At 34.2% G+C, this 17,022-nt stretch overlaps 1 protein-coding gene across 2 annotated transcripts in view; it reads right to left on the reverse strand.

Annotated features, from left to right (window-relative positions):
- Positions 1–17,022, reverse strand: part of LOC143225253 (nephrin-like) — a 167,225-nt gene that overhangs the window by 11,402 nt on the left and 138,801 nt on the right. For both annotated transcript variants that reach the window (XM_076454335.1, XM_076454334.1), the window contains exons 12-19: positions 16,886–16,944; positions 13,833–14,076; positions 8,912–9,223; positions 7,651–7,929; positions 4,564–4,869; positions 3,654–3,941; positions 2,751–2,930; positions 1,710–1,870 (exon numbers count right to left, since the gene is read on the reverse strand). In XM_076454335.1, coding sequence (XP_076310450.1) covers positions 1,710–1,870; positions 2,751–2,930; positions 3,654–3,941; positions 4,564–4,869; positions 7,651–7,929; positions 8,912–9,223; positions 13,833–14,076; positions 16,886–16,944 — 1,829 coding nt within the window. The remainder of the gene's footprint in view (positions 1–1,709; positions 1,871–2,750; positions 2,931–3,653; positions 3,942–4,563; positions 4,870–7,650; positions 7,930–8,911; positions 9,224–13,832; positions 14,077–16,885; positions 16,945–17,022) is intronic.

The raw sequence follows: 17,022 nt of genomic DNA on the forward strand, positions 1-17,022 counted from the left end.
TCATGGCTGAGAATGTGAACGTCGGCTGCCGTTATCCAGTGTAAGCCATGTAAAACAATTAGAGCATCAGCGTCTAGCTATATCACTTAAAATGACTTGGATCATTTTTGTATGATATAAGGCAAGTAATTTCCTGGAATTGTAGAGGTTGTAGAATGCCTTATGTTGAATTTAAACAGTTTAGTGTAAAATATTTAAACAAGAAAAACAAGTAATCTGAATAAGTCATAGCTAATTTTCTGTAAATATTGATCTAGATAAAATTGAAGCTTTCACAGTTTGTTAGTTTGTTTCAAATTTCACACAAAGTCTTACGAGGAATATCTGCACTAGTCGTCTCTAATTTAGCAGTTTAAGAAACGAGGAAAGGTAGATAGTCATCACCACCCACCGCCAACTCTGGGGCTAATCTTTTACCAACGAATAGTAGGATTTACTGTTACATTATAAATCCCCCATGGCTGAAAGGGTGAGCACGTTTGGTGTAATGGGAATCCAAATTTGTGACCCTCAGAATACCAGCCGAGCGAACTAACCATCTGGCCATGCCGAGCCCGATACTCAAAGAGAAAGAGGTAAAACTCAGAAGTATGGAACCCAGAATAATTTGACCTCTTAAGTAGATAAGCTATGATGCCAACTGACTGAATAACAGACTTAGTCCTGGTTACATTTAACCTAATAATTAATGTGTTGTAATGCAAATTAGACGTTTCGTGGTTCGCGTCCCATGACCGTAAATAAATAATAGGTCGCCCTCCACACTTAAGAACCACAGATTTCTTAAAAGAGTGGTGAGAAAATCACACAACTCCTCCTTACAAGAATAATACATGGACATATAGCTTTACCCAGGATACGACAGAACAAGCTGACCAGATATAGTTGGGTGATCATTATGTCCACTTGCGTGTTATGCATTGCCGTGAAGAAGGTCATTAACATTTTGTAACCCAGTTAGCCTGATAGTACGGAGATTAGTTGTCACGTAGTGTACGTATACCTAATGAAAAGCCTCAGACCGTGGTTAGTTATTCACACAAACAAGAGCAAAATTAAATCTCGATAATAGTAAAGTTATTTCAATAAAAGTAAGTTTGTGTGATAATAATAGCAATTGGATGTATGAATTATTTTCTGACCAATATTTTCATATAAAGGTAGAATATAATCAACTTAAAATTGACTTTGCGACTAAATATTAAATACCTATCACGAGTATAATTAACACAGAAAACAAATAAGTACATCATTATTGGTTTATGTCGATGCTTTTGTTCTTTAATTTTAATCAGACTTTTGAGGAATGCAACAAATGTTTTATTTTACCCATCCAGATAGCTGATTTATTTTTCTGTTTACCAGTTTACAGTAAAACAAAAAAAAGATTAAATTCGATTTCCTTCCGTTAGTAGCTACAACAACACATTTTATTTCTACTGGTGACAGATGTAGTAATACATTTTTAGTTCGTATCAATATTGAATGTGATATAGCACAAATAGCCTGTGCCACTTGTGGTAAAAAAAGACAGTTAATGCAAAATAACTAATTTTTTATCTTATTTTTACGACGTTTGTTTGAATTCTATGCTACAAATATTTATTTTAAACTAAGTGTTGTTTTCACTGAATGTTGACAATATATTTATCTTTCTTTTGACGGGGTTTTAGTCGACTTATTTCTTATTTACTCCTTCAAAAAATTACCTTCTTCTTCACTGGTAGCTCCTTCATCATAATATCGTGACAGCCATTTCTCTTATCATCCACTGGATACAGAGCCTCTCCATTGATTCGTTCCTGGTATTTACTTGGAGTATACATTTTGTTATCTGTCTTCTTAGGCTTACTGTCCTTCATGGAGTTCTCTGGAACGAAGATATGTTTGCTTTTGCTCAGTATCTTATCTTTTATAGACATCCATGAAGTGAGATAAAGAAGGAAGAATAATCGTCAAATCTAATAAAAACACCAACACAACGAAACAAACCTTCAATAAAATACACAATTAAACCTGAAGAAGAACAAGAGCGTTTGCTTCAGAAGTTGAAATTCGATATAATTCGACGAAACAAAAATTGCACCTCATGTATATTTTTTCTTCTATTTCAGCCATTCTGCGGATAGAACAGTGGAAGACCAAAATGGACTGCTTGCGATATGATGTGCGATTTTCATACATGTCGAACTATGTCTGGTATCCAACGGACATCATGTGGAACATTAAGCTTCTAGGTATGGTTTTTAATGTGAATGCGTGTCTTGCTTGTTTGTAGTTAAACACAAAACCATACAATAGGCTATCTATGCTCCGCCCATCCAGGGTATTGAAACTTGGTTTCAGCGGTATAAGTACGCAGACATACCGCGGTGCCACCGGGGGCAAAATGGAGACGCTGTTTTGCTCCCTCAGTGGACTCAGCAGATAGCCCGATGTAGCTTTGCTATAAGAAAACACACACAAGCTATTTTTCTGCATTGTGTATATTCATGTTTTTTAAAGAAAAGTTAAATGGCTATTTACGAGTTTTTATATATCATTTGAACTAAATTTAAATGTAATTGCTTATTAAAATAATAGAATAAGACAGATTTTGTTTTGTAAGAATAGATAAATGCTTGATTGTTAATATTTATATCAGGATCGCAAAAACGTACAGTTAATTCAATCACTTCAACCTTACTAAGAGGTATAGGAAATCCATGCTTGTTTACAACAAAAGTTATACAGCCAGAAACGAAACAAACCTTGATTTTGTCGTCTACGTTTACGCTTCCGGATGAAGCAAATGACGAGAATGACATTCATGAAGACAAGAAGGGCACCAACAACTGAACCTACGACCAGTAACAACCTGGGAATTTCACCTTTGTCTCCGTAGGTTGAGTCGATCATGGCTCCTGTGGAATCATTGCCATCAGCCGTTTCTGTTCAGTTTAAACAATATGAATTGTAGAATTGTTGCAATGACTATTACAATGTCCTATGTTTAGTTTAAACAATACTGTTTGTGGCGATACTGCAATGACTTTTACCATGTCCTATGTTTAGCTTAAACAATGCGTTGCAGTGGTATTGCAATGTTTCTTGAAATGTGCCATGCTCAATTTAAACAATATGTGTTGTAGCGGTACTGCAATAACTCTTACAATTCCTTTGTTTATTTCATACAATGTGTGCTGAAGTGGAAATGTAAAATAAGTATTTTAAAATTAAAAGGAACAAATTTACTATCTATTCCATATTCCCTTAAATTTAGTTTCTAAACTTACTTATTGTTGAATTCTTTTGTTAACTTTTGAGGTTAGGGAAAAATACGAATTTTTTATATTTATCAAAGCAAACAAGACTGGACTTTCTATCAGTATCATTTGATAATATAATTTTTATGCATTAAAACAATTATGCATAAAAGGTGCAACTAATTTAACACATAAAAAGACATTTATAACGTTGTTTTGCTACTAGGTTGACCAACTTTTAAGCCATGTTAATTATATTTGTGGATTGTAACAGAAATACACACAAGTCGTACATTTCACTTATGTAATTAGAAAAAAAGTCATATGGTAAATTAAAGTTTGAGATTAAAACTTCCCAAATATTTGCAAACAATTACATGGTGTCTTATAATTATCCAGCTAACTTACCTATTGTCTTAATGTATGCGACTTCTTCACTGTAGTCGCTTTCGCCTGCAACGTTTCTTGACATAATTTCAAAGACATAATCTGTTTGAGGACTCAGGTCCTTGATTGTGGTTCCTGAGGCATTCCCAGGTATGAAATTACTGTAAGTGTATTCTTCAAATAGTTTTTTCTTAAATCTTACTCTGAATTCTTGTTGGAAACCTCCATTAAAACCTGCTTTCCAAGACAACAATACCGCGTTGTGACTGACGTTTACCACAGAGAGACCACTGGGTGGGTCTGGTTTACCTTAATAAAATAAAAAAGTTCTTGTAAAAACCTTTTGTGTCAAGTATATGCGTTACACAATACAATTTTCTGATTTAATACACTTAGGCCAAATAGTCTGTTTTGAAAATAATAGAATAGAATGAGTAGGTCTATTTATTTTCAGTATTTAACCAAAATAATAAGAAAACATATTCTGAAAGAAAAATGCTAAGCAAAGAAATTGATTCCTGAAATTGGGAAAAGTTAAATTCTCGTCTGCATTTGTGATTGTAACCATTAGATGATTTACTGGAAACTGAAATTTTGTCTGTATTTATAATTATGGCGTTAAGACTGTAAGTGAAATTCAAATGTTTGTCGATATTTATAAGTGTAAAGTTAAGACGTTCTAAGGGAAATTGCAGTATTTTTTCTGCGTTTATAATTGTAAATTTAAACATTTTTCAGGATATTTAAATGTAGAGAAGATTACAGGTGGTAGCCTCTTGTTATTTTGAATAATTAATGTTTTAGAATGGTGGAAATAATGTAGAAACTGGTGAAGATTGAAAGCTATAAGAAAGAATCCTATGAAAGAAAATCCACATATCAGTCAATTACAATTGCACATTTCACATGAGTGACAAAATCATATACTGACCCGACTCTCTCAGTTTTATTCGAACAACGTCTTTTCCAATATCGTTCATGGCAGTGCATTCATAAATACCGAGTTCACTAGTCCTTATGTCATTGACAAATAATGTGCTCTTCCATGTAGTTCCTACTAGGTTGACGTCCTGTTGTGAAAATTTCAGTTTTTCTTCTCCTGGAATAGATCTTCCATCTTTAGTCCAAACAAAGCTCACGTTTGGCGCTGCCTCTGCTTGACACACAAGCCGTGCACTCCTTCTCTTTTCTCCAGCGACTTGTAAGTTATGTTGTGACTTCTGAATGACAGGTTTAACTAAAATAAGTAAACAGAAGTTTACATAATCATGTCGTGTATTTTCAGTTAAGTCGTAACTGAACATGTTAAGATTCAATGAAAAATGTGTAAACTCACTTGTCAGTATTGAATATCTGTATTAATTTATCAAAGTCTGTTGAATACTTTAGTGTTTAAAGATCTAATGTCAATGTTTACATCATATGGAAAGTAATAAGACCATATTAATATAATTAATAAGACCACATTAATATAAAATTATATATTCAAACATCTAAGCACGCCCTGTACATTCCGGCACTCAGTTACACAACCCCTTTCAGACATGTGGTCAGCTTCCGGTCAGTTACTTTCTTTCTTTGTGAACCTGACGATGACCGTTGTTCGCTCTTTTATGTAAAATATTTTCTCAACCCAAACGAGCCATTTTTACACATATGTTTTTCTCTACAAGTGGGTTTTCTCGACATCACTGAATAAGACCATATTGAGTTATTTAGGAAATTAACGTGTAGAAAATAACCGTGTTGTTACTACTGCACAGAAAAGTGCGAATTGCTGTTATTTAGATCCTGATTTTAAAATTTTGTAAAATAAAATATAAAAAAGTTATTCGTGGAGTTTGGAAATAAGTTTAGAAAATTTTAAAATCAGGATCGAAATAACAGCAATTCGCGCTTTTCTGTGCAGTAGTAACAACACGGTTTTTTTGTCTTACAGCAAAGCCACATTTGGCTATCTGGTGAGTCTATCGAGGGAAATCGAATCCCTGAATTTAGCTTTATAAATCCGTAGGCTTACCGCTGTACCAGCGTGGGATTGTTTTAAACGAAAATTACCAAGTGACTATTTGTGCTGTGTTTTACACAAATTTGGAACTCTGACTTTTAGCGTTATGAACCTACAAGCTTAGTCAAATATATATTATATTTTAAGTACAGAATTTTCAGCTATCATGTTAGCAAAATTCTCTGTTCGCATAATTTCCGGACAACACGTACGCTAGCAGCAAAATATGTAAGTAGAAAATAAACAAATAATACCTTCTGGATTTGAAAATAAGAGATTTAAATACCAAAGCACCAAAGTAAAATGGGTGATCCATCCATCGATTACACTAAGCCATAACGTCAATACTTTGTATCCGTCTATGTATAGCGCCGTAAAAACATGATTTTTATTTTAAACACTTACAGTCTTCTAACTAGATGCCTGATATATTTCTTAAATAGATAAAGTTTGCACCAATTATGATCACATTTATTTACAATATCATTATTCAAGAAAAACGTGTTATAAATAATTGATATCTAATTGCAATTATTCGTTTAAAGTCAAGCTGGTAGGTCAAGCCTTATAGGTACGTCAAAATTACATTGAAAATGAGTGTACTTCATACTTGTAATATGCTCTTTGTAATATTTCCTATTATGTTATATTAATTTTTCTGATAAAAAATTGCGATAATTTGTTTTGGTTGTTGTTAAGCAAAAGGTTTTGCTCACCAAGAGTATTAAACTACTGAGGGGAGACACATGTAATAATAAAAATGTTATTGTAAACTGTAATCGTGAAGAATTATCAATTAAGAAATAGATTAATATTAATTATCTCATATTACTTATTATTTTATTAATTTAAATGTGTAAATGCATCATGCTTCATCTAATACAAAGCAATGTAAAGGATTTTGCATGCTCTAATGCAGTGCTGAAGTTGACATAGTCAACGTTTTGCTCTAAGCATATTTGCATTCTGGCAAGTATTTTTTTAGTATAACCTGTTTGTTTGTTTTTTGAATTTCGCGCAAAGCTACTCGAGGGCTATCTGCGCTAAGCGTCCTCAGTTTAGCAGTGTGAGACTAGAGGGAAGGCAGTTAGTCATCACCATCCACCGCCAACTCTTGGGCTACTCTTTTACCAACGAAGAGTGGGATTGACCGTCACATTACAACGCCCCCACGGCTAAAAGGGCGAGCATGTTTGGTGTGACCGGGATTCGAACCCGGGACCCTCAAATTACCAGTCGAACGCCTTAAGACGCTTGGCCAAGCCGGGCCTAGTATAACCTAATGTTTTTTTTTTCTCTATAAACGCTAACCCTAAACGTATCAATCCTCAAATCATCTATTGTTACCAAATTCAGTTAACATTTTTTTAGTGGGTCTCTCTTTGTAGATTGTCATATGTATCATATGAATTCAAGGTCACTGGAATGTCGAAAATAAATAATTTATTTGGTATTTGAATATTAAGTAAACTAAAATTACTTATTCTTAATTTAGTATTTTCAAACTTATATGTTGGGGATGAGGACAACCAAATGGCTTAAGCATGGTAAAAAAGATAGGATACAACTCGGTCATTCCAAACTTTAAATGTCAAAAGAAAATACAAAAGAATAATGGCATAATAATTAAGTTTCTAGCTGTCGAAAAGCAAATTGTATTAATATTATAAACAAGAATATAACATTGAAAGATGTAGAATAAACTCAGCTTTATGTCGCTGTTACTATGATCCACTAGGTAAGTTTTAAATTAACAGTTAAACTGTAAAAAAAATCCAATGATGGTGACGTATAAAAAATGGAAGGTCGTTTCTTTAATGCTGCGCTGTTTTTAATAGAGTTAGTTTAATATTACAACAATATAATGCTGTATGTTAGTTGCTCTTTTATATTTTACTCTTGCGCATTTAACTTATTTATGTCAATATCATTTGGAAAAGATAAAGAAGTTAGAGTATTAAATTGGCGGGCTTGTTTTCCAAAGGCCTATAAAATGCACTCACGACTCACACTTGACAAGAAGCAGAACACGTGCTATGGACTCCTCTCCAATACCGTTGTAGGCCACGCATTCAAATTCACCAGAGTCCTCCTTGGAGACGTTTAATACAGTAAGAAACGATTGCCCCTTCTCAGAGATGACCTGCATCCTCTTCGTTTCAAATCCTACTCGATTCCAGCGAATGACGTTTTCTCTCAAAGGGTTTCCTGTAGCCTCACATTGGAAGTGGGCGTCATCCCCTTGCCTCACGTAGGTTGGAGGACTTACTCTCGTTACAGACGCTTCATCTGAAATGTACATGCTCTCTTGGAATTATTAGTTACCTGATTGTTGATGTACAGTACACTAGATGAATACTGATAAAAGTTAACCTTTCTATCCTCTATGAGTGTTATAAACACACAAGTACTATCCTCACCAAATAAAACACGAAAAGGTTTAGAATATACCAAATAAGTTATTAAATTTTAATACTGGAAATAATAAGTTTCTTTAGGAGATAAACAGAATGTGCTATATATTTATAGAATAATACAATTTTATCATTTACAATAGATACAGGCGTCGATTTTGTCAAAATAAATAATCCAAAACACGTTTTGTTAACAACAGTAATGTCTCAAACTAAGAATTACATTTTCGAATACACAAATGAAATGTCTTGCTGGTTGCGTAACGTTTTATAAGAAAACAACAATTTTTCGTTTTTGCTTACTTTCCTTGCAAGTTTTCTTTCAATATTTCTCTTTATTCGCATTTAGATACTGAAGATACGAGCTAGAGAGGGTTATCTCCCGTATGTTTTCCAAATCCGTAGCGTTAGATTAATATAGCTTCTTGCTTAGTAGATACAGGATTATTTGTGGTGATAACTATATTCATATATAACTGATATAGAATCCAAACTTATATAATAATAATACACATATAACCAGAACTTATGTCTCACAAATTGAAAGAAAACCGCAGAGAAACTTGCTGTATACTAATTACTTTAGATACTGTATTACGTTTATTATACACATGAACTACACGTTGATAACGTTTTGGTATAAGCGTCATCCGCATCTAAACATGACGCTCAAGTCCTTAGAAAATCTACTGCTAATGTATTAGTTAAAATAAACTGGTATATTACAAAGAGATATACGAATCCACTTTCGAAACACATGGTTGTCGAATACTTTAGACAGCCTTGTATATTAGCAGACTATTAAGCTTGATTCTCATAATGAGCACACTATCATTTTCCAAGCTGGCATGACTTACAAAGCACGTTGATTAGAATCACTCTTCTGGTAGTGCCTTGAGAATTGGAAGCCTCGCAGACATATTGTCCACCATTATTTCTCGACACTTCGGTGATTTCCAAGACGGGTCCTCTTGAAACTACTCGGTGGCTGGTAATTCGTTTGGACTTCCAAATGTAACTATCTGAAACATCCAACACAGGCTCGCCATTCCGAATCCAGGTGTAGTCAATAACTGGTGGATTTCCTCTCGCTGTGACGTTAAAAGTTCCAGACTCCCCCTCTACAGCATCGAATTTTTCCATTTCCGAAACTAAAAATTCTGGTTTATCTAGAATAAAAATGCATAATTGAAGTTGAATTCAATTTTTATAAAATAAAACGATACGTTTAACACAATTTTAAAGTCGTGTTTCTATGGATTTTGAGACTATAAACAGTACAGGTATTTTAAAACTAATTTGGCACGTTAATGTAACTGAGAGTAAAGTGGACTCCAGTATTTTAAGTTATTTTGGATTTTAAGTATATTATAGTAATTAAATATCATATTATTCTAATGCTATTACTTTTAAACTGAGGGTTTTAACAACATATCATACTGCCATATTTGAGCTCATGTTAAAGGAAATTGTCATTAAAATATAGTTTGAAAATCACCAATGTTTGTCATAAAGAGAAGTTAGAAAGTTAGGGGTTTATCACTGTTTGCGTGTATATGTTTAAAACACACTTGAGCAATCCTAGTTTAACAAGTGAGTGTTTTATTACTTATATTATAATGTACTATAATAATTGTCAACAGCTGAAAACCAAGAGTGGCTATACCCGAACAACAGGGGTCTCTAATATGGCCTTTTGAGTTCAATGTGCTCATAAGTTGTTGTTAAGACGGACAAACTTTTTGAAATGGAAAATTATTCGCAATTACTTTAAAATGACAATTTCGTTTTCCCAACACAATATTTTGACAGGTTTTCTTACAAATAAAAGTGGGTAAATGAAAGAAAAAGTGCTTTTTTTGTCTATAGAAACGATCAAAGAAGCTAATTTATTTATCACAGATAATATAACTTTTGAATAAAACAAATCTACAGTACTAAATTACTTTGAAAAATACTGGGAACTTTAATCGATTTTGTTTTCTTTACGAACAAATCTTCTCTATATAATTAATCCGTATCAAACATGTTCACATGTATTGATTGTTGAAGAAAGGATTTTAATAAAAGTTTAAATCATAATTGCGCAAACTTAAACCATTTTCTTGTCGAATAGCATTTTTAGAAAAAGAAGGCATTTTATTATGTTGTTTCTTTTTCAGATGTTTCAATACACCTTGCAGATTTCATCACACTCCAAGGAGGTTTAACGTAGTTTTGTGGAACCAAACGCATCCTATCGAGACAAATTACACACACATATATACATATATACATACATATATATATTGCTGGTTTCTGTTTTGAAGGAGTTTCGTCATGGAATTGCCAACGGGTGTCACTTAGAACGATCAATATTTCCTTGAAGATCTTGCATAGACTTCCAACTAATATTAGACGTTGAAGGTTCAAACCTTTGGTTTAAATAAAATGATAACATTTCGCGTAGTGCGTTTATTTTGAAAATACAAAAAGTACAGTTATATACAGTTATACCTTCAGTATAAATAGTTGTACTGAATATACAAATTTCAGGCTCTGATAAATTTAAATTTCTATTTCTATTCACGGAAATATCCCTCGAATGTTCAGCGTTAAGTCAGTTTTTATAATTCTAAAACCGGGTTTCAATACCCGCGATGAGCAGAGCACAGATAACGAATAGTATAGTTTTGCGTTTAAAAACATTTACGTAAAGTTACTATGGGTATTTAATATCATATATAATTTTGAATTACCAGTTGGGGGAAAGTTGTCAGTCATAAGTGCCTTACCATCTACAATTTACATAATATATTGACTAATACTTTTATAACGTGCTAATAGCTTACGGTGAAGGAAATATTTGAAGGCACTTTGCCGAATTCTATTCTAGTTTGTTAGCTCCGAAACCTAGGTCTTTACCACAGGGCCAACTCGCGCCGCGAACTTCATAATAAACCTCAACAGATCAAATGGTGTATGGTCACGTTAAGATGCCAGACTGTAGTCCATGTCTCACGTGCAACTGCTGAAAAACATTACAAGTCGTAAGTAAAGTGTGAGAGCAACGGTCAAATCCAACTATTCAATCAGAGAAGCTTAAAGGTTGGCGGTGAGCGTTTTTGCTAGTTTTGCCAATTAATTCCAAACCCTCACGTCTTGCACATACAGCCCTTGGGAAGGTTTGCGCGAATACGCGCAAATGGATACAAGTCAACCGGCCGAGCAGTAACACATGGTTTTCTCTGATGTGTAACTTAGAACACACTCACTAAACTAGCCGTAATTATCTAAATACGTATTACTATATTTATAATATAGTAGCTGATTAGATTGGGCGTAGTACAACTGCTGTTGCAAATTTCTTAAAATAACCTGAAGGACACGGAAAGAGAATTTCAAGTGGTCGGCCCAAGAAAATTTCGCAGCCGTTGAGTAGAAGGATTCGACGGGTTGTCCGGCAAGACACCAACCGATCGTCGAACCAGATGAAGGCCCTTACGGACGCAGAATGCAGCTCAAAAACGATAAAACGGCATCTACGAGAGAAAGACTTTAAAAACCGTAAACGTCTTCAAAGACCACGCCTCCTTCCACACCACGAAACAGCTCGGTTAAACTTTGCTGAGAAGCACCAAACATGGGACGTAGAAAAGTGGACGAATGTTTTGTTCTCTGATGAGAAAAAAATTAACCTGGATGGTCCAGATGGCTTCCAACGCTACTGGCACGATAAGGATATCCTACCGGAGACGTTTTCTACACGTCACAGTGGAGAAGGTTCCATTATGATCTGGGGTGCTTTCTCCTTCCATGGAACAATGGAGCTTCAGGTTATATAGGGGCGTCAAACAGCAGCTGGCTACATTGGCATGTTGGAGAGAGCATCCTCATTGACTGAAGGCCCTCGCTTGTGTGGAAATGACTGGATCTTTCAGCAGGACAACACTACAATCCACAATGCCCGCAAAACAAAGGACTTTTTTATGGCGAATAATGTGATTCTTTTGGACCATCCAGCGTATTCGCCCAAACTGAATCCCATTAAAAATGTTTGGGGGTGGATGGCAAGGGAAGTCTATAGAATGGACGTCAATTCGAAACAGTGCATGATCTTCGTGAATCCATTTTCACCACTTGGAATAACATTCCAGACAGCCATCTGCAAACGCTTATATCCACCATGCCAAAGCGAATGTTTGACATTATTCGTAATGACGGCCGTGCAACTCACTACTTAGACCTCTTGTTGGGCATTTTATATCCTGTTTAGGACTTCTTTTTGGTATGGTCTTAAACTTTTGACCAGCTAGTATTTAGATTACTTTCATAGTGTTCACATTTTCCCTATTAAATGCTAAAAGATTTTATTTTTATTTTCCTTTTTCTTATTGTCATCTTTCGAAGTTCTACTCAAATAAGTGGTTGAGGCTAACAACGCAAAATGCATATTTTTTCTTTATGTTCATTGGCCTTAAGATTTTGGCCAGCAGTGTATACGTATATATATATATATATATATATATAGGAATAGGAGGGATACACATTCGAAAAACCAATAGCTTCAAAAGAACCAGATTTTCCTGGTATGACAAAGGGGAGTCCCTCCCTCCTTGAATGGCAATATTATTCTTTTTTTTTTTGAAAACTATAAACCAAATCTGAGAAGCATTATGAGTCGGTTTACTCACTAGTAGTAAAAACAAGATGAGAATGTTTTTAGCTAACCAGCTGGTTACTTGATAGTATTCCATTAATAATTCAGCTTTAGTTACTTAGATAATTTAAATATAGTTGTTTTTGTTAAATTTCTTGGTTAATTTATTCAAGGGCTATGTATACTTTCCGTTCCTAATTTTAAACTGATAAACTAAAGGGAAAAGAACTAGTCAGTGTCATCCATTTGATGGGATACTGTAATTGAATATCAGGATTTGAATGTCGGTCATATAACGTACCAAAGGCTACACAGAGCAGAGCGCGATTTCTTTTTCGACGGTAACGAGGTGCAAACAGAATTTCAGGTCCGTAAAATGGTGTCAAAAACGTATCAAGATAAGATAATGATTTTTGAGTACAAAAACACATTCCGGTATTTACCTAAAGAGCTGAAACATTTAAAAATTGCAGCACGGAAACACAGGCACGTAAGATACCAAAGTTTTTAACTGAAATATATATTTAATTTAAATTTACAATGAAACAATACGTAATAAAATATCATTTATGTTATGAAATAACTGGAAATAAAGTTTATATCAATGTTTGTTTGGAATTAAGCAAAAAGCTACGCAATGGGCTTTGCCCACAACTGGTTTTGAAACCCGGTTTCCAGCAGTTTGAGTTCACCGACATACCGCTTTGCCACTGGGGGGCTTAATCCAATATAGCAATTATTGTCTTCTTTTATCTTTTTATTAGTCGAGAGCGCCAATTTTTAGGTTTCAGTGGAAGTTTTCAACTTCGTAACTCCAAGAAAAAAAGTCATTCCACTTAATTAAGACTTCGCAAACTTTGTGAACTTCGGGGTTTAGATAAATAATTAAATAATTTGTTTTAGCTTTATTGTGTGTTGAAAAATAAGTTTGGTACTTATATCTGTAAACGTTTGAGTGAACGAAAGCGTTAAGTACAGTAATAACACAATAAATTAAATCTTTGAAGCAACTTTCACATTGTGTATTTATCACGAGCTTTTACAGATATTTGTAAACATTAAATCTTTAAAAAATTCGACAAATATATAGTAAAACTGGAGACTGGAAAAAAAATTATTGAATTGTTGCATATACATACAGAGTACTCGTAGTTTCACACTGTGATGAACACTTCGCTGGAGCTCCAGGTTAGTAGCTTGACAAGTAAATTCATATGTGTCATCAGCGGAAGTGACGTTAAAGCGCAGTCGACTTCGAGACACCTTTCCACCATAAAGACCATCAACAGCTCCATCATGGTTACCTGTGATAGGATCACCATTTCTCCACCACTGTAGGCGTGATTCAGGGTTGCTGGTGGTAGATTCACATATTAAAACTACCTAGACGCACGAAAAAAAAAACCAAACAGAATCCAACGTTGTAACGAAAGCAATCAACCATTTAACCATTTTATCTATCTCAATAATTTATAAATATATTTCAGAATATATCGTAATAAGCTAGACGTAGTTACTAAATGTTTCTGAGAACATAATCTGGTGATACATAAACACTATGAATGAAACATGAAATAATTACTCTTCTGAAAACAACAACATGAAAATAATATACATCATCTAATACAGTCAGCTGGTTAAAAGAAAAAGTAAACGGACGTAGATATTAGTTAATTTAGAGAATACCAAGAACTTACGCTACGTCGTAAACATTTGTAAACAGTAATGTATGAACACTTTTGTCCGGATAATTTTTTGAATAACTTGTATGAATTATATATATAACATATTCACACTCACACAAACAAGCGACTAAACCCTTTTTTTCTGGAGTTTCGGTTTGAAATTTTAAGAATGACAATGGAACAGAATGTTTTCAGAAGTAAAAAAAAAAACCATGAGGAATAATGGTAACAAATCTGAAACTAAATCTAAATAGAAATCCTCATGAAAATTAGTTTCTTTTTTAAAGAAGGAACACTCGAATTAGATACGAGTTCACTTCTATCGTGAAAAGTGTGAACGTAAGCAAAAACATTTGGTCATTCTTTACGTAATTAATAATCTATAGATGTTTTAACTTTAAATATTCCAATGTTGTGATTCTCTCTCTTATTATATACATGAATTTTTCTCACTCCTTGAGCATTATCAGTTGCTCGGAAGATTAATACAGCATTTACAGTGGTCGTTCTAACGAAGCCCAAAGAAGAAAAAGTAATTTAAATTGTTTTTGGTCTTTGGTAACGTAGAAATTACTAACTTATTTATAAATGAGCAAAGATAGTATCCAACAATTAGCACTAATACTATAATATTAAAGAAATAAAATAGATCGATTGAAGTACGCTTGTAGTTCCTGATCCAATAACAATGCCACATAGTTACGGAAATAATTTAACAATGTCGTACAGTTACGGAAGTAATTGTAAAGACACGCAAGTGATACATCTGGAGGAATTACAAACAGTGACTAATGGCACTTAGATGATGAAATTATTAATAATACAAAGCACTTTCAACAGAAATACAAAATAAAAGGCAGTAAGTTATATAAAGTCTGGTGTTACGGACTCGACTCGCAAACTTCGGATCGCGAGTGGTTTGATTAGCTACTTTTCCTAAAGTCTTCCTTTTCTTCAAAATTAGGGAAGACTAGGGAAGATGACCCTCGAATAGCTTTGCAAGGAATAGAATAAAATAAGCAAACTACACAGAGCAACACGGGATAATAGATACAGTTTGTTCATATTGAATACTTGATTATTGTTTCGGATGTCTCTATTAGTTTTCACAATTCAGCTAAAGTGCTAAGTTATCTATAATCTTCTCAGTCGTAACATAAAACCTTTGTCTCAAGAATGTTTATATTGACATTTTGTGCTTCGGCTGTAAATGTTCCATCGACATTTTTACTGTCAGGATGTCGTTTCGCCACATTTGCTGCATGTTTACCGTCAGTATGTCGTTTCATCACATTTGCTGCATGTTTACCGTCAGGATGTCGTTTCACCACATTTGCTGCATGTTTACCATCAGGATGTCGTTTCGCCACATTTGCTGCAAGTTTACCGTCAGGATGTCGTTTTACCATATTTGCTGCGTGCTTGGGATCATCACCTCACTGAAATATGAATTTACGCCTGACTTATAGCCTTCCTGTAGAAGTGACACTATGGATCTGAATCAGCAGTCAGGGGCCTTCAGTTTTCTGTGAATAGCCATACTGCCACGTGAGATGCAGGCCCAAGCTTGCACCCAATACGCTTCACTGTAAATACTGGACTGGATATTGTTCTTCTCTCTGGTGTTGTTCATGGTTGTGGAACGTGGGTTCGTCTTTACGAACCACGTACCTTGGTTGAGCTCCTTTGACTGTTTGTGGTCCAATGTCAATTTCAACTTTTTAGTAATAATCACACTTGTATTTACAGCAAGGTTTTTGTGAAAATCTACGCGCGACCGTGAATAACATGGTTTTCTACGTCTACCACTTCAGATAATAGTAATGACAGTCTTATGTGCCTTTTTCAAAATATTTAAAACAACTCGCATTGAAAAATGGTAAAAATTCAAGTATTCTTTACAAGCTAGAATTCTGACTTCTGTTGTTTCAGTCATGAAAACCATGAATACAATCACACTACTTCTACATCGTATATTATGGCTACCTATATAATTTCATAGTTTTTATACTGCTATACTGGGTGACAACGAATCATAGTGTAAACTGTAAACACGTGACTGCTTGTGGTATAGTTAATTTTTATACGGTAGAGGGACAGCGATCACGTAGCACTTTCCTGTTTTATTCTTTTTCCATCGTGGTTTCCATAAATATATCTGATACACAAATACACTTTATATACTGTTTATTATAAGAGTTACAGAAAAAGACATAAACATATTCAGCTCTTGCTATTTTCTTATTGTCAAACAGGCATTAAACAATTCTTTAAGGAGTAAAAAAATCTAGTTTTCAGCCTTTGCTTTCACCAAAAGGGTATAACTAAACAAGCTGAATTTCTTGCATATCGAATGTTTACAAACTTTAATTTTGATTTCAAACTACTGATGTTCCGTAGAGCAGCCATATTAGTCCGTGCTCCCATGTTTCACTGCTGCACTTTTGTAATACTGGTACATCAAATATTAATAAAGAAGCATTAATCTTCGTTACGACACAACTTACCGTCTGTCCAGCCTTCGGATTTATCGGTTCAACTTTAATACTCACAGAGGAAGGTGGAACTGCAAATAGATTTGGATTATCAGTAAATATTATTTATAACAATTTTTGGTGGTGTCACTAAGCGTTAAGCAATTGGT

The sequence above is a fragment of the Tachypleus tridentatus genome, chromosome 9 (assembly GCF_004210375.1).
Source record: "Tachypleus tridentatus isolate NWPU-2018 chromosome 9, ASM421037v1, whole genome shotgun sequence".
NCBI classification, from domain to species: domain Eukaryota; kingdom Metazoa; phylum Arthropoda; class Merostomata; order Xiphosura; family Limulidae; genus Tachypleus; species Tachypleus tridentatus.